The following is a 19,298-nucleotide window of genomic DNA, read 5'->3' as shown; positions in this document are numbered from 1 at the left end:
ATTGCTTTCCCTAGATTCTCTCTTTTAGTGAATGGAAGCCCGGCTGGCTTCCCTTCTTCTGTGGGCATTAGACAGGGATGCCCCCTTTCTCCATACAACTTCTGCCTAGCTATGGAAGCCCTTAAGCCTCCAGTTGGCCTAGACTCAAACCTCATCTCTACCATCCCTAAATGTTAGGCCATTAAGCTTACACAACTTGCTTTTGCAGATGACTTGATGATATTCTCCAAAGCTGATCCTGTTTCCCTGGAGAACATCATGCTCTGTCCCTCATCTTCTTGGTTGGGATCTCTGAAGATGCCAAAGCTTCCATCCTAGAACAAACGGGCTTCACCAAGGGGCATCTTCTTGTAAAATACCTTGGGCTTCCTCTTATCCCAGCTAGGCTCACTGCTCACCATTGTTCCCCTATGCTTGACCTCATCAGGAAGCGCCTCCAACTCTAGAAAGGAAAGATCCTCTCATATGCGGGTCAGCTTGACCTCATTAGAGCGGTCTTCCAAGCCTCCTACATCTATTGGTCGGGCATCTATGGTTGCTGGAAGTCATCTCCAAGCTGGAATCCGTCTTTTCTTCATTCCTGTGGAAAGGGACTGAGTGTTCCAGATTCCTCCAGCCTATTAGTTGGGCAGCAGTTTGCCTTCCCAAATTTGAAGGTGGCCTTGGTTTGAGAAGGATAAAGGATGTTAATTTGGCTGGTATCATAAAATTATCCTGGAAGATCATCTCCAAAAAGAAGAGCATCGGGTTGACTGGATCTATTCGAATCCTCTCAAATCGGATACTTATTGGACTGTGAAAGTGCCAGCAGATGCCTCATGGGCGACTCCTGCTATATCAACTCAGATTGGCAATGGCAACAACACATTTCTTTGGCTGGATCCTTGGCATCCCATGGGAATCCTGCACCACATCCTAAGTGCCAGAAGAATGTACGATTCGAGTCTCTCCAAATATGCCCTTGTGGCGGACATATATTCCTCAGGTAACTTGTCTCCTCTAACCCACTCTATGATTCAACTTGAGATTATTTGGAATTCCCTGCCGAATATTCCAATATCTCAGCATCTTAGACCGGACACTATCACCTGGAAGCCTTCTGCTTCTAAGGCTTTCTCCTCAAAGGCAGCTTGGGAGTTTGTGAGGGCTCAGAGAACAACCTCTCCATGGCACCGGCTCATATGGTTCAAGAACCACATCCCCCGTCAAAGTTTCTTGGCTTGGAGAGTCTTCACCAAGTCTTTGCCCACAAACTACTTCCTCATTCAAAGAGGCATTCTAGCAGACCCATTGTGTATCCTTTGTGGCACTGAGACGGACTATAGAGCACCTCTTCTTCGCTTGCAACATTTCTTCTTCTATATGGAAAGGGATCCTTCGCAAATTCTGGCCAATTGAGAGGACAATTCTCCTTTTCCATCGTGAATGGATTTGGATGGATATGACCTTCCAAAGAAAATCCATTTGTGACACTGTGGGAAAGGCTTGCCTTCTGTGCTACATTAAATCAGATTTGGATGGAAAGGAATCATAGGAAATGGACCTCCAACTCTCGCTCTCTTGATAAGATTTAGAACTCCATCTTCTTTGATGTCAAAGCAAAAGTTTCTCGGTGTGTATCCACTTGTATCCCTTCCCCTAGAAATTATCATATTATAAATTCCTGGGAGCTTCCAAACTCCATCATCAAGAATAGCAATGCTCTTTGAGCTTGTCTTGCTTTCCTCTCTCCCCCCTTTTTAGGGGTTGTAATCTATTTTCCTTTCTTCTTCGTTTGGTAATGAATTTTTTATTCACCCAAAAAAAGATACCAACTGGCCCAAAAATCCTGATTTTCAAGAATTCCAAAATCTCCACACACATAGGTTTAGTTTCAGTTAAAGAACTGATTTTTAAGAATTCCAAAATCTCCACACACATAGGTTTAGTTTGAGTTAAAGAACTGGTCAAAAATAAACCAAATCCACCCAAATCAAACCAACCAGTCGCATTCGGACCTGCAGTTAGCTCAGCTTGAGCAGCACTTTACAACCAAAAGCAAGCAAAGCTAAGCAACAGCACAGAAATAGAGCGTGAAGAAGCCCAGAAATCTGCATCACCTAATTCCACAAATTCTATATTACTGCTGACGATTGATCCAAAAGACTCAAGTCATGCCCTTTAGTTTAGACTTCGCAAAAAGAATCTTTCTATCCCCGATCAACCCGTACCATCTGAAAAATACCTACAAACTATGAACACAATCAAGGTAATGCTCCATGTTGTTATCCCTGTAAAAATTGAGGACGCCTAACCTCACTCCTCTGCCCGCTCCATAAAGATCTGTAGAAAATGAACCCTATAACGATGCAGAAAACAATGGAGATCACAAACAAACAATCACACAACAAAGATTTACGTGTGGTTCGGCAAGGTTACCTACATCCACGGTGAAATGAGATATTGCTTCTCTATCAATTGAGAATAGGTTACAGCCGCTCATCCTCACACCTCTCTCTGACTGCTTACAGAGAAAGAACCATTGCTTCAAATATATAGCAAAAAATCCTCCGCAGCCCACCGAAATCAGCACACTAGTGCAACTAATGGAATACAAGTCATCGAACCCCCAACAAGATCACCATGTCATCCATCTCCATATGGTGGTTGGAGGTGTAAAATGTGGCTGGTAGTGGTGGAGCAACATGAAACAAACCCTGTAATACAGAGTTGAAAGAATCCAAAACCGAATGGCACACTTGCCCTTATTTAAAGCTGTCAATTGTTAACAGAAGCCTTTGTAGTGACATCGTCATGGACTGAAGAGAAGTGATTGTGGAGTTGAAACCGTCAACACTAGTGTTGAGATTATCAATCCGATCTGTGAGACGAGTGATATCGGCTCAGATTTCCTCCTTGTGGGAGTTGAGCTGTTGAATAACTTCGATGTTAGGTCACCATAGCTTAGGGTGGGGGGAGGAAAATTAGCTCTGATACCAAATTGGTGCAATCCCGGGTCACATAACCCTCTTTAGATTGTTGTGGGCCCACAAGAATACTAAATAAAAAAAATTAAAAGTTCAGTGGAAAAACTGTAATTAAGTGTCAGCTTAGACACCCCTTGGGCAATACAACAGAAAAAAGGACAGAATGGGTATTAAGTTTTAAAAGATAAGACTAAATCTGGAATTCAGGCAAAGATAGGAGTAAACAGATTAACTAAGAAAGGGGGGATATTTACATAACATTAATAAGAAAATACTTGACTCTTCTTCGTCACCGCATTAAAACAGGAACCAGCGATGAGTTCCTTAGCTTACAGCAAAGAGAACTCAGTCAATGGAGATCCATAACCCTAAGATTTAGGAGATGAACCTCTACTCAAAGCCCTGTTGAATCCAAGTGGTAGCATATCAGAAGATGAAAGTACAAAAGTAGGTAAAGCTCCCGGAAATTGATCCAAGCAGTAGAACAGAGGTCAGCTCTAATTACAGAGCAGAAACTCACAATCTACTCAATTGTTGGACACCAAACCCCACAAACTTGGTCGCCCTTGAGGTATGCATTTAGACAGAAATTTTGGGGACAAGGTAGATATTGATCAAGTCCCCCTCAACCCAGTGGTTTGGTAATAACAGAAGGAGTGAGGAAGCCGACGGATATCAAGAGAGAAAGCAAATAAATAGAGAAGAAGGGCTAATAGAGGGGTAGAAGCAAGAGAGTCATACTGGTTAGGGGATAGGTTAAACAAAGCACAGGAAAAGAGAAGAAGAAAGACAAAGACAAAGAAGGTCATATGACCTGCTGTCATACCACACTGGTACAGTAACCAAACCCAATTTTCTTTTTATTCATTCAACTCTGTGTTATCCAGCATAGTACATGAATATAAAGATAACACCAAACATATTAATAGAAACCCAACTGAAAATGAAAACTAAACAAACCAGGAAACTTAAAATAAATAAAATATTACATTAACAATCAATCTCTACCAAGCCCCTTTGGACCAAAAATTTGGGTTGGCACAGTTGTGTCTCGACTTGGGTCTCAGAAGTGGGTCGTTCCAGTCCAACCATGTTAATGCAACTGCATCAAGGCTTCATCATAATTAATCTTTTGCTACCAGTCTGCTTTGAATGTCTCTACTTTCCATCCACACCTCTCTTTCCTTTGTCCCTTACATCCAATAGGATCTACACCTTGGGGAGGATCAATAAGAGACTAGATGTATTTGGAATGCATAGAGTCCATCTTAGAGCATATACTTCTATCCATTTCTCCATATTTACATCCTCTATTGCTTCAATGTACGTATGTGGGTCCGAATCCGAAAAATCAAACACCACATAGAACTCTTTTCATCCTCCTTTATGAAAAGGATATATCGTACAGGATGTTTAAAAGTCCTCCCACTAAGTTGACGCTCATGAGGGTGTTCCACAGGTGTGAGTCTTAATAATAGGCTAAACCGATACAGTAGGAATTTGGTCATGAGACAACTCTCTAATGACCCCAGGATCAGCTCATAGTGCAATAATCCTCTTCCAAGAACACCACATGTTTACTAATAACACTTTTTTCTCTACAAGATTATATAAATAAACCCATATAGTGCCCTTCGGATATCCTAAGAAATAACATCTATCTATCCTATATTCCAATTTATTTGTCAACTGCTTTCACACATGTTATGTAGCCCCACACCTTAAGATGTCATGGGCTAGGCTTTCGTCCAGTCCACAATAATGGCATCTTGGAAACAAACTTAGCTGGAACCCAGTTTAGAATTTGCACAGTTACCTCTAAGGGAGAATCAAAGGTAGCTCGGAATAAACAACGATCAAATCATGTCTTAATTCAGTCCAATTTCATCTTCCTGAAACACCACTTTATTGTGGCATCCTTGGGGCACTCAATTAAGAAGTAATTTCCTACTGCTTTAAGTAGTCCACTAGTCCCTAAATTAATCTGATAAATACTCTCCTCATCAATCTGATTGGAGGCATTTGATACGTTTGCCTAATTGATTCTCAACCTTGGCACGGAATTCCTTGAACTTTAGGCTTCTGACTGCCAATGCATTAGGTAAATGTGCCTATATCAAGAGTAATCATCGACAAATGTGACAAAATGCCCATACCCATGTCGGGCTTGACCGTTTATTGGACCACACACATCAAAATGGATTAATTCTAACACAGATTGGCACTTTCTCCTTTCTTTGGGAATGGATTTTCTTAGTTATTCTCCTTGCATATTTGACTCATAAACTCAATAGGGTTTTTCTTTTGCTCCCAGACAATCTAAAGGTCCATACCTTACCAACAAATTAATACTTCTACAATTATTCTTCGTAATGATTGCAAGACTTCCCGTTTTGTTTACACCACTTCACTTCACTGCCCATCATAGTTATCAAGGCATTACCTAGGCGAAAACGCTGTTCAGCCTGGACTGGCGCTTGGTCGCCTAGGCAATCCTAGACGCCATGCTGGTGCCGCCTTGAATTTCGACTATCCTCCATCGCCTTTGTCACTTTGTCGCCTTGCTACATATGCTGCCCATCTAACTACACAATTCCTTTGAGAAAGCAAGGCCATATCATCCAGAGTATTTAGGTCCTTTTGGTGAGTGCAACTCCAAGAAAGCCAAGACCATGGTCCTTGTCATCACCATTGAGCAAACAGTTGTTTTTTAGTACAAAAATTAATGATTGAAGGTGTTTAACCACAGTAAGTTAGTTGGCTCAAAAAGAGCTTGAAAATCCCAAAAAAATTGAATAATCAACTATGGAGATCTTCACGCATCTAACATCGATGAACACCTTCATTACAAACCCAAGATCTGTAACCAATAACTTGAAAGAGGAGAGAAGAGGGGCCAAGAATAGCAGAATCGTGTCTTCTAGTCCCCCCCCCCCAATTGTTAGTATATATAAACCAAAGAGTTACAATCAAATAAGGTAACTAGTACCTTGTACAGCAAGCCAGCAAGAGAACAGAAAATAGAAGAACTACTCTAATTAGGAAATAGAAATCTAGCCTAACTAGGAAATAAGACAAACTCAAAAGGAAAACAACCCAACTATATCAAGTTGGGACAAACCCCCCAACTGTGACTCATATCTTAACAACCTTGTCTCATTGGGTTCCTCATTCATGAATTCTGTTGCAAATAACCTAGCTAATCAAAGAGTTCAAAGGAATGAAATAACTTTGGAAGTTACTTATTTAGTTTCTTGTGAAGTTGTAATTAGTTAGTGTGGTTTATTATTATCATTATCATTATCATATAGTTAAACTGCAACAAAGGTAAATGATTTTTTTCCTCCTGCCACGTCAACTTAGAGAAGACATATCATACATGGATAGGAATATCTCCCACAGTTTCGCAAATCGAAAAAAAGAGCAAGCAAATAAACAAACTTACTTTCATCTGGGAAATCAAAAAATTTTAAGGCATGGCTAAGCTGCCCTTTTCTCCAGCCAATATCCATTATCTAGTAAAGATTAATAGAAAGCTGTATCAGGGTCAAAAGAATCAGGAGGAAAAAAAAGTAATGTTAGCTTTTCTAAATCCCCCCCCCCCCCAATAAACAGTAAACCAGGAAAAAAAAAACTATTGCAAGTAGTGAAAAAATGAAAAATGTAAAACACCCAGATCAGAAATGAAGAGTATATAAAAGCAACATCATTCATAGCAGAGAGTATAATACTGATGTCAGGTGAAAGGAACAGTATTTGACTTTTATGAACATAATGAAAATGAAACTTTGGCAGAGAAAACCATGTAGTATGTACTCCTCCTTATAATCATCATGAACAAGTATATCCACTTCCCTTAGTCCATCTTTAAACTCTAACAAGATGATAAGCCGTCCATCTGTAAACTCTGACAAGATGGTAAGCCATCAAGAATAAATATGTAGTAGAAGCCTAAATGGTGATGGTGACTCCAAACCCAAGCTACACTAAAGGTTCATATGTTATTGACATCTCAATCTAAGTCAGCAGGACACAAATTTATTTACACACAATGTATCAATAATACAGATGATTCCGTAATTCCCAATAAAATCAATAAACTAAAACCAACATTAAAAACACAATGGGAGTCTTTACCTAACGAAAGCAAAATAACCATTTAAAATATTGGATCATACCCTATGCAAATCCCATGCAAGGCTCGAAATCTCATTTTGTTTCAGTGGTTTCAAAACCACCGAAATACCAAAATTTCGGCGAGATCTCGGAGAGTTGTGTGTGTATGTGTGTGTTTTTTTCAGTTGCCTGTTTCGGTGGTCAAAAGGCCATATTATGACCTGAAACTTGGTGAGGTGCTTGTTTTAAGGTCAATAAGCATGCTTAGAAATTAAATTTGCAAAAATATTAGAACATGACAGTGTTTTAGAGTTGCACCCTTGTTTGTCAGCAACCGTCGAACTATTCTAAAGATTTTACAAAATATTGCTAGAACAAGATATAATATGATAGTAAAACAAGTAAATAATGCATCTAAGCCATTATCAAAACATACATCAACGTTAACTAACTAATATTTAGATCACTAGAGTAATATACTATGCAACTCCCTAACTCCCAAGTCCCAACTAAAGTCATCCACTGAGCGTACTCTTAAATCTCAAAGTCTCAAATGGCAATATCCTAAGCCCCAAACATATTAGTTATACAACACTAATCATAATGATTGTCTACTGGAAAGAACTATGACGGCCTGACTGCATTCCATGCCCAGTACGATGGAGTCGACGTGCATTTTCCTCTGACTGCACCACAAATGCATGCCACGTCATATTGTGAGAGAAGAATCGAACGTAGTCCTCCACAGCTGCCAAAAAACTGAAGGTAACCTATCCGAAGGTATGTGTCACCACAATAGTATGAAGAAGAAGAATCCGCCATTGAGCTATTGTCAACTGATGCTTCCGGCAACATATACGGCTGGGCTGGGTAGGAGAATAAGCTGTCCACAAAGCCACCACCATGTGATTGGGTCTAGGAGTCATTGTCAATATTAGGAATGGATGAACCAAATGTATGTCCTATCCCAATGAATTGACCATAAGGTCCATAATACTCCGACCAAGTGCTCTCTCCAATAAATGATGGGACAAGCAAATGCCCACTCCCTCTACTGTCACTGTGCGGATTACTATCCCCTCTACTCAAACTCATTTCGCCAAATGTTTATGAACCAAACAAAAAAAAAATTGATTTCATGAAGTCATAGATCGGCCTTTAGTGTCTAACATATAAAAAATCTAGCCCTAACCAACACGTATTTATGTTACTATTTCAAAAAAAAAAAAGTTTAGGGGAAAGTGGTTTACCTTTCCAAAGCTTGAAATGAGTAAATCTTCAACTTGGAGTAATTTTAAGGCAATAGATGTGATGAAGTGGCAAATTAGTTGACAATGGTGTGATTTTGTGAGTTAAAAGCAAGGAGCCAAAATTTCGCTGAGATAGTCGAGTTGGAGTCGAAATTTGGACTCCCCCTCAAGAGATTGGGTATTTATAAGGCATGGGTGGTACCATTTCGGTACCAAAATTTTGACCAAATACTGAAATTTCAACCGAGATATTTCCCCTTTTATATTTCGTAGGTCATCTCAACTCGGTAAAAAAAAATACAAAATTTCTGAGATCTCGTCGAGATTTTGAACCATGATCCCATGTAACCCGAACACATAAAAATAGGAGCACTACCTGTGACTTTTATGTCATCTTTAAGTGCAAATACCATATTCAATCTGTATTTATGCTGTACACAAGAGAATAGTGAAAAGCGCATGCAGAAGAAAGAAACTGAAGTCATACGGATGATTTTAGCAGATTAGCAGATTGTTACTCATGCTTCAAATTCAAAACAACATAGCAATCTCAATACAAACAACAGTGACAGAATATTTTAAACCTATATTAAGGTAGGACAAGATTGGTTTTAATTTTTGCAGCATATCATGCCAGCAACAAGCCATTACATCAGAAAAAGAATTCAGCAATTACTCATCCCACATATAGAGACTAAAAAAGATACCTTGCATCGGAACCACGCTCCACGATAACCTGTAAGAAATGACTTGGCCTCCGCCTGCTGGCCGACTTTAAAAGGTAGTTTACAGTCAGTGTCCATCGTGATGCAAGAGACGTATAACTGCAAGATAATCATGTCCAAATTTAGAAATAGCTTCTGAAGAAAATGAGACACTCCTTAGGGAGGGGGACAAATGACTGCATCCCCCAAGACCTTAAACTATTCATTAACAACTGACCTATTAAACATGGAATCATGAAGCTCTCAAAACAGATAATCCACATTCCACCATTTACATAGAAGATATAAATATTTCATTCTTCATAAATAATAGGCTATTTTAAACTACAGCATCCTACAAAAGTACCACTTTCACTCCCAAATATATAGCATCTCCAAAACAGAAAGGTCAAAAAGTTACCCCACTAACACGTAATGAACTCAAAATTGCCTCAAGAAGAGGCAACGGATGAAAAGTGAGCTATTGGCTCACCATCTTCGTTGTAGAAGAAGCAAATATTTTTATAGCCTAAAGCACTATTACGAGACAATCTATAGCATAGTTGTCATAGGCTCATAGTGTCACAGTGAGTGCTTCCAGCAGCCTTGAGTACGAGGCAAAGCCAAGGCATGCAAGGCAAGGTCTTAACTGCCGTTTCTTCCCAATATTTTAAGCCAACTCCATGTATATCCACCAATTATGAATATTTTATCCAAGCAAATATCTTCTTCTTCTTCTTCTTCCCCTCTTTCCTACCCCTCTTTCCTTTTCTCCCCTTTAACCCCTCAGTCTGGTCTAGGTGCCTTGAATTAAGGCCATTATTGGTCTAGGGAATCCCAGGTGGCCTTGAGGCCTACACGAAGCCTTGACAACTATGATCCATTGTGAGGATTTTACAGATAGTGCTGAACAAAATATGCCCCATGCTGAAGCTGTTAAGAAAGGTTCCATCTCCTTAGAACCGTCCTCAACACATACATCCTGTTCAGTCGATGCTTGATTTTCTTCTTATGGAAATTCCAGATATGTTCCTCTACATAAGAGAATTTAGAAGAGAGAATATTTTTATCAACCAAAAAAAAAAAAAAAAAAATTACTAATGGGTTTTGGTCGTATCCATAGATGTAGGATCAGGATCAAAGATCAGAAGTGCTCCTACTGATTCGGATCTGCCAATTGTCAAGCCTTGATTAACACTAACTATAATTAGCTGATTCTTATGTTGGGGATATGATGTCTTTAATTCCATCTACGACAAAAGTGGGCCAAAACCTATACAGACTCATAGGGAGTACAGTTACAGGTGGAGCATCTATAGTCACAGATGCAAGGTTTGATATAGATGATACTCATATGTGGCATATGGGAGAAAGAGGATTGATGGAGCTTCACAAAAGGAAGCTGTTGAACAAGGTGAAAATTTGCAAACAACTTCTGCAAGTATTGTTTGTTCAGGAAACAGTACAAGATTAGTTTCAAAACTGCTTAACATACGACTAAGTAGGTGTTTGATTATGTACACAGTGATGTATGGGATCCTTCAATGACCAAGTTTAAAGGTGGACAGAATACTTCATGATCTTCATTAATGATTACTCAAGGAATGTCTAGATCTACTTCATGAAGCATAAAAGTGAAGTGTTTACTAAATTTAAGGAGTGGAAGGCTGAGGTAGAAAGGAAAACTTTGTAACACCCGGCCCCATTAACCTTAGTACAATATTGTCATTTTTGGACCATGGGCTTCAAAGCTTTAAAACACGTTGTGTCATGTTAAGGAGGCTATAGGTTATTAACTAGCCTAGTAATCTCTCCCTCGGCAATGTAAGACTAAAGTTTGCACACCTTCACCAATCTTTCAAACCCCCTAATACTTGCCGTATTCTGGGTGGTGACACCTCACCGATCTCCCAGGCGGGTCTCGTATTTACAGTATTCTTGGGTGTCAAAATCTTCCCCCTTTCGGCACAACGTCCTTGCTGTGGCCCCACACACCTTTGGGGTCTACTCTGATACCATTTGCAACACCCCGACACCATTAACCTTAGCACAATATTGTCATCTTTGACCCATGGGCCTCAAGGCTTTAAAACGTGTTGTGCCTTGTTAAGGAGGCTAGAGATTATTAATTAGCACAGTAATCTCTCCCTAGGCGATGTGGGACTAAAGTTTGCACACCCTCGCCGATCTCCCAAACCCTTGGTACTTTCCGTATTCTTGGTGGGGACACCTCACCGATCTCCCACGTGGGTCCGGTACTTGCCGTATTCTTGGGTGTCACAAGAAGATAGGAAAGAAAAATAAGTGCTTGATAATAGATAATGGAGGGGAGGACAGGTACAAGCCTTTTCTATAACTGTGCAAGGATGAAGGGATTACACATCACTTCACAGTTTTAAATACACCACAACAAAATGTGTAGCTAAAAGGATGAACAAGACACTTTTAGAAAAAGCTCGGAACATGGGATTGAATGCAAGGTTGAGCAAGAATTTTTTGACAGAAACAGTGAATATGGCATGTTTTCTCATTAACAAATCTCCGTCAGAGGCAATTGATTGCAAAATTCCCAAAGAGGTATAAAAAGGAAAACCAGTAGATTATTCTATTCCAAACATATTTGGTTGTTCAACATATGTTTATCTGCAGAATAATCATCGTTCCAAGATAGACTCAAATCTAAGCAGTGTATCTTTCTCGGTTTTAAGAAAGGTGTAAAGGGATTCAAGTTGTGGGATCCAAGTTCACAAAAGGTTGTGGTTAGCAGGTACGTTGTGTTTGATGAGTCTCACATGGTGAAGTCAAACTGCAGTTCACAAGCAGTTGATGAAAATAAAGACGGCTTTATTGTGAAGGCAGAGTTGAGTGAGTCAGAAATAGTAGGAGAGAATGAGTCATCAGTGGCTTCCCAAGACAGCTGGAGACGATAGAAGTTCTCTATACCGTGAGAAACAGTAAAGGGAAACGTTATCACAAATCACCTGTGATTGTAAGATACGGGTTTAAGGATATGGTTGCTTATGCCCTCACTGTAGGTGCATGTGATCCATCTTCCTATCAGGATGCTTTGAGTGATAAATGGATGATAGCTATAATGGAGGAAATGGAGTCTTTATAAAAGAAAAAGGCTTGGGAGATTGCGAAAAAACCCAAGGAAAGAAAAACCATTGGGTGTAAATGGGTCTTTCGTAAGAAAGAAGCAACGTCTGAGAAGGAAAGTGAGAGGTATAAGGCCAAACTTGTAGCCAAGGGCCATGCATAGAAGGAGGGGATAGACTCTCCATTGATGAAGAATACTTCAATTCGGGTATTACTTGCTTTGGTGGCCATGTATAATTTAGAGTTTAAACAGGTTGATGTGAAGACCGCATTTCTTCAGTTGAAAGTTAGGATATTAGGGTTAGTGACGAGGAATATGAAGAGAAGACATGTAGGAAGAAGAAGGAGAGAAGTTGAGAGAATAAAGTAATAGAAGAGTGCAAAATGTGAGTGAGCTGAATGCTCACCTCACCTATATTAGCCTTAAGATAGGAAAATTACATAATACCCCCTATGGAGATCAAAGATGAAAAAACAACTTAAAACACCTTAATATAAGGACAGTTCCTAAAGTACCCATACATATTACATAAACTCCAACATCTTCATGGTGACTTAGAGGAACAAATTTACATGAAGCAACCTGAAGGTTTCAAGGTGCAGGGAAAGGAAGAACATGTTTGTCTGTTTAACAGGTCACTTGATTGTCTTAAGCAATCTCCTAGGCAGTGGTACAAGCGCTTTGATTCCTACATAGTGCAGATTGGCTACACGAGAAGTGAGTATGATTGCTGTGTGTATCAATGTCAAGTGAAAATTCTATTTTTCAGTTGATGATTTAGGTTGATGACATGCTCACTGCTGCAAAGAATAAGCATGATATAGTCTCTTTAAAGTCTATGTTAATAGCTGAATTTGAGATGAAGGATCTTGGTGCAGCGAAGAAGATCATTGGTATGGAAATCCTCAGAGATAGAAGTGCAGGTAAACTTTTGGTAACTCAAAAGAGGTGTGTTGAAAAGGTGTTAGAGCGTTTCAACATGGAAAAGGCTAAGCGATTAGCACTCCATTAGCTAGCCACTTCAAGTTATCTGAAAAGCAATGAGCTACAATACATGAGGAGGTGGAGCATATGTCTCAAGTTCCTTATGCTAGCGCAGTTGGAAGCCTCATGTATGTTATGGTTTGTAACAGGCCAGATTAGTCTCATACAGTCAATGTTGTTAGCAGATACATGAGTAATCCAGGGAAAGAGCATTGGAATGCAATTAAGTAGATCTTCAGATATCTGAGAAAGACTAGAGATATAGGTGTTATGTTCAGTGGTAAGGGAAGTTCCACAGAGTTGGCGGTATATATCAATTCTGATTATTCCGGTGATATAAACAAGCGAAGGTCTACTACAAGGTATGTATTTACACTAACTGGTGAACCTATATCATGGGGGCGATGCTTCAATCCACAGTTGCATTGTCCACTACAGAGGCAAAGTACATGACTGCAGTTGAGACTACCAAGGAAGGAGTCTAGTTGGCTGGATTGGTTCGTGAGTTGGGGTTGCAGCAAAAAGGTATAATGTTATATTGTGACAGTCAGAGTGCTATACATCTTGTAAAGATTTGGGTATTTCATGCAAGGACAAAGCATATTGATGTAAGGCTTCACAAGATCAGGGAGCTTGTATCAAAATATAGTATTTACTTGAGGAAAACTTATATAGATTTCAATCCTACAGATATGCTTAGCAATCCGGTCACCACAGAGAAGTTTAAGTCCTATTTGGACTTGATTAATATTACTCATTGTTGACAATGAGGTTTTAAATGTTATTGTTGAAGATGAGGGACGCACCAAATAGGTGTTGATTTGTACATCTATGAAGGTACGGGGAATAAAGGCATCTACAGTTATCTCTACAGGAGGCTCGACAGAATTCAAGTCAAGGTAGAGATTGTTGGGGATTTGATGCCTTTAATTCCATCTACGGCAAAAGTGGGCCAAAATTCCAAAGGGACATAGGATTTCACTATATGGAAATTTTTCTAAGGCTTATAGGTATTTTTTTTAAATTTCCCACATAGGTCTTCGTTATATGTTTGTAGCGATGTTTTCTTTCTCTGTAAGCAAGTTGAGAGAGGTATGAAGACAAGCACTGTAACCCTAGTCTGCATTGATAATGAAGCAAGATCTCATCTCACCGAAAACGTAGGCAATCTTGCCAAACCCCGTAAATCTATGTGCGTTGTGTGATTGTTTGTTCTTGTTTTTCCATTCTTTTCTGCATTGTTTTGGGCTTGCGTTTCTACACCTCACGGTTCAACATTTCAACCAAAATGATCGAAATTTCAACTATATCGAGGGAGACCGAGACGAAATACACTAGTACTAATAAAAGTCCCAAATTTCGACCATTTCAATAGGTTCAACCATTTTGGTCTCAACAAGCCCATTTTGCAAAAATCGACTTCTCTCCCCCCTATTTAGACTATAAGAAGTGGGAGACATAAGAAATCACCCAAAATTTTGAAATGTCTCCATCAATCTTTCATTCTACACTTGAATCTTACACAACCAAAGTACATTCACCTGATTAACGGTTCTTGGAGCAAAAAATATAAACCCCATTTTCCCTAAATATCAATTTTTCTTTTGTGCAGTGTACTTATAAATATAGTAGAATGATTTCAATTTTTATCATTTGTTTTGCATCCTTATTCCTATGTATTATGTTTCGTTTGTTTTAATCATGTATTTTCCATTTTAGTTAGTAACTTATATATGTAGTAGTAGTACAGCTTCAGTCAATGTACACTAGCAAACTTGGGTCAACACCACAAGTATCACTTTAGGTGTTTTTTCTTTCATAAAATGAATTCTTTGAATAGGTAAGAAATGTAGAAACGCAACCCAAAAACGATACAGAAAATAATGAAAAAATAAGGACAAACAATGCATACAGGTTTACGAGGTTCGGCAAGAAGCGGGACCGTTGTCCTGCCTATCGAGGCACCTATACCAATACTCCCTGGATTAAACTACGATGGAATACAAGACATCGTACACTAACAAGAAATGTCAAAAATATAATGTATACAAAAAATCAGACAAAAAAAATTCCAGTTTAGGGATCGAAACCAAGGTTTCCACCATTGTGGGAAAATTTCCCTGGTTTCCTCGAAATTTCCAAAATTTTGGTCTCGACCAGGGTCGAAACCCGATATGTTGAACCTCACTACACCTTAAATACTTGATTATTAGGAGGGCCTTACCCGCACTTTGAAAAATATGAAGACCCAATTGGAGTTTCCAATTACCAAGGATATCTTGAACATTTTGACACAGCAATTTAAGTAATCATCCTAGCATTGGTTATTTCATGAATAAGATAAATATGGAGCTAGTTTGTTAGAATTAAGTTTCTTCATATTCCAGTTTAAAAACTAGTAAGTCGGAGCATGGTTCACAGACTCAGCAAAATTTCAGACATTTCGCCTTCTTTTTTTTTTTTTTAACCAAAATGAAATTACAGGCAAAGCACGAAACAAAAACACAACTTTGGTCATTTCGTTTTCTCTAATTTCAGTCATTTCGTCTTCTCTAATTTCAGTCATTTCGTCTAACCCCCCAAAATGGCTAAGCGTAAAACATGGAAAAAATACATTGTTTCGACAAAATTTCAGTAGTTTTGATTGACTAAAACAGATAAATGAAACGAGTTTTTGAGCCTTGATTTGGAGTCATGGATTACAAAATCAGAAAGTGGCCTTTAGAGTTCAGATCTTTCATAAATTAGAGAACGTAAAGGTTTTTATTAAGTTCAAAGTGGGGATCGACATGTGCTTCATAGTTGGTAAATTAAGGAACCGAACTTTTCAAAGCATTGTAGCATACATGTAGGCAAGGAATTTGGCCAAGGTAGTAAGTTGAACTTTTAATTGCTCTAGAAGTGGGATTTTAAATCTATTTTGCTGCCCAAACAGTTGGTGCTTTAAAATTATAGTTCTTGTTGATGCTTGCAATAAACCCTATTTTTAACTGTAGTTCATTCCGTTATTATTTTGTTTTGTGATGTGAATTTCCCATACCTTATATATGACTACATGTTCAGCCTTCCTTCCCCATGTTTTCTTATCAAATCAGCTGCACACCTCACCCATAATCTACAACCTAGATGGTTGAGGAGTACTCCTTGTGCTTTATATTGTCCACCTATTACAGAACCCATCTCCAGTCCCATAAACCCATCCTCTGCCTTCTCAAAAAGGTAGACTCAGCCTATTCAAAACCTTACCCTATCACCAGTTCCCACCATACATTTCAGCTTTAAGCTTTACAGTCTTAAAGCTTAAGTACTAACTTCTACTGTAACTACAGATACTAAAGCCATTCCCCGAAATCATTCCAACGAAATTATTTACACGGTATACCCAACATGAATTAAGGACAAAACTCGATAGAATCTAGCAGAAAAAAATGATGGATAAATTAAACTCCATTTTAAGACCGAATAAAAATAGATGGGCTGATAGTGTTCTAGAATCCAAAATTTCACGAACTCAGTGCTCAAAATCTTCATCTGGAAGAACACTCAACTGATCAGACGATTATATTACATACATCAAAATTCAAAAACCCTAGGATTCCAACAATCGCAAGGATGCATTTATGAAGCAATAGTAAATGAAAACCAACAAAGAAGCACGCACTCGAAGTTTTCAAAGAAAATGATACAGGAAATGCGATAGTGATTGCCCTGATATCCTCACGAACAACAGACATGAAATTTGGAGAAGTTAATGAGAGAGTGAATGCGATAGTGATTACCCTAATATCTTCAAGAACAACAGAGATGAAATTTGGAGAAGTTCGCGCCAGATAAAAGCATTTCTCGCTCTCTCTCGGTACGAAACGTATAACCTCTCTCTCGTGCTACCAATAGCACGATAGAATTTACGACTCGAGTTTTCGTCATTCCGAGTTCGGAGTTCGGAGTGAGTTCGGAGTTCGGACACACCAAAAATGTAAATGCCAACGACGTGGCTATACGTACGTCACAGCCGATATTCCAGCTTTCAGGGTGGCCACCGCTGTAGTGGATTTGGATGAACAATAAAATTGAATCTCAACCGTTGGTGGCATTTAGGTGTTACATCTACTTGTACTGCGGAAAGCCATAGGGGCCCGCCAGCAATATAAGGTCAAATTGCCCTTAAAATATTCCTTTTTTTTTCTTTTTTTTTTTTTTGGCACAACCCTTGAAATATTCAGATATGCTGATGTGCAACCACTACTTCTTTCCCTTTTAGGCGTTTGGTTATTACTTTCCTTTTATTTGGATTATAGAAAACATCACAAATCGTATAGTTCAGTTTCTTCGATTTCAATGAGGGAAAAGGTGCGAGTAGGCACCTCCAACCCCAACTCACCTGTGTTTTTTGTGTTCATTTGCGTGTCTCTATGCCTAGACATAGGTGGTCGTAGAAAGACAGCATTACCCCCACTTGTATGCCTCCACGCATCCTCTAATTGACTTGTGTGTTGACATAATAGCTATGCAAGTGGACAGGGTTCTCTTGCCCTTCCTTTTAAGACACTATCAGACTGCTAGTGTGTCTCAATTTTTATCACATGCTAAAGCCTCTCAATGTTTATCTCTTTCATCATGTAATAGGGATAGATATCATTATATAAGAGGGAGGAGATAGACAATGAAAGTGCTAGCATACACTACGTAGTTGGCAACGTCATTTTATTGTTTTTTTTTTTTTCTTGAGAAAAACTAACCTTGCTAGTTTGGTGTTGTTTACACCAATACACGGGTGGGCGAGAGAAGACCGTGTTACCCCACACCTCATGCATTGAAGATGCTTCCATGTGCCAAACCTCAAACTTTTGATTTAGAAGATATTAAATTTCCCTCAGTGAAAACCTAATTAACCAACCCTTAAGGGTTTTGGGGATTGAATGTAGTAAATTTTGTTAGGGGCTTTGGTATAACTCATTTTCAAAAGCCATTCATTAAGAAGAGGGTGTTTAAGTACTTGTAAGTCTTCACATCAAGCTACCTGCTTCTGACGTAGGATTATTATATTTGCTTATTGCGTGTAATCTTAATAATCTCCCCCTCCACGTGAGAGCCACTAATATCATCTCCGATTTCATCATTGGAGGCACACAGGGTTCTCGTGCCTTGCCCTTGCCACACCCTAACTCTCCAAACCTTGGTTTTTATACCACTTGTTAGGGATTTGAGTATAACTCATCCCCAAACGCTAACCACTAAGGAGATGGTGTCCAATTACCTACAAGTCTCCGTATCAAGCTCCCACTTATGAAAAAACAAAAAAAAAAGATTGGGCATGCCGCTAGTTGTCCTAGAATTAGTGGCTCAACCAATGGGGATGCTATGATGGAAGGGGCATGGGAGATTTTTCCAAAAGAGGAGGCGAGAGACAAACGTGGTGGTAGGCACAATGCTAGCATGCCCAAACTTTCTATATATATGATGCGCTGGACCACTTTTATCTTAAATGCCATATTAGCATGCTACCTTAGGACCATGATCATATGATGGGTGTCAATGTGGATAATGCCAAGGGGTCTTGGGTTACTAATATACAAGGGGATGTTATGGGACATGGGTTTTGATTTGATAGTCATGAAAATTTATAGAGTTTCATGGTATATGTTCACATAATCAACGATTTATGTGCGACAAAGGTCATAAATTATGAGAGTTAGGGCAACACCCTAGGTTCGCGCACCATTAATAACACATGTAACATACATGTGGAAAAGTCAACAATAATCATACATACTAGGGGTGTCAATCAGGTTGGACCGAGCCGATCTCAATCAAGCCTAGCCAGGTCTTGTGGGCCTATGTCCTCAAACCATGACCGATCTATTTAAGGAATGAATTGGTCTCGGTCGATGTCATGTCAGGTTCAATTGGGTTTCAGGCTTTGATCATACTAATCGGGCTATAATCTAACTTAAAACGGGGTAATGTACCAATAAAGCATTAAACAATCTTTACTTTTATTAGATTTAAGATCCTTTAATTTATTTTATTAAATTTTAAATCATAAACAAATTTGAAAATATATTACACTTAATTACAGTCAATAACTGACAATATATGTATATATATACCCTATTATATATAAAAAAAAAAAAATCAAAATACATAAACGGTCAGGCTAAACTTGTCAGTCCGAGCC

General features: G+C 38.9%; 1 protein-coding gene across 11 annotated transcripts in view; it reads right to left on the bottom strand.

Annotated features, from left to right (window-relative positions):
• LOC122091685 overlaps positions 1-17,093 on the bottom strand; it is a 45,814-nt gene extending 28,721 nt beyond the window's left edge. For 5 of the 11 annotated variants that reach the window (XM_042661736.1, XM_042661733.1, XM_042661740.1 and 2 more), the window contains exons 1-3: positions 16,900-17,090; positions 9,040-9,156; positions 6,412-6,481 (exon numbers count right to left, since the gene is read on the bottom strand). In XM_042661736.1, coding sequence (XP_042517670.1) covers positions 6,412-6,481; positions 9,040-9,135 — 166 coding nt within the window. In that variant the 5' untranslated portion in view covers positions 9,136-9,156; positions 16,900-17,090. Of the gene's footprint in view, positions 1-6,411; positions 6,482-9,039; positions 9,157-15,032; positions 15,081-16,781 lie in introns of those variants that run through there. The other 6 variants (XM_042661738.1, XM_042661739.1, XM_042661743.1 and 3 more) reach the window with 5 other exon arrangements.
• Positions 17,094-19,298: the final 2,205 nt, after the last annotated feature.

The sequence above is a fragment of the Macadamia integrifolia genome, chromosome 10 (genome assembly GCF_013358625.1).
Source record: "Macadamia integrifolia cultivar HAES 741 chromosome 10, SCU_Mint_v3, whole genome shotgun sequence".
In the NCBI taxonomy this organism is placed as follows: domain Eukaryota; kingdom Viridiplantae; phylum Streptophyta; class Magnoliopsida; order Proteales; family Proteaceae; genus Macadamia; species Macadamia integrifolia.
Note: the sequence above shows the minus strand (reverse complement) of the source record. Positions and strands in the feature narration are given on the sequence as shown.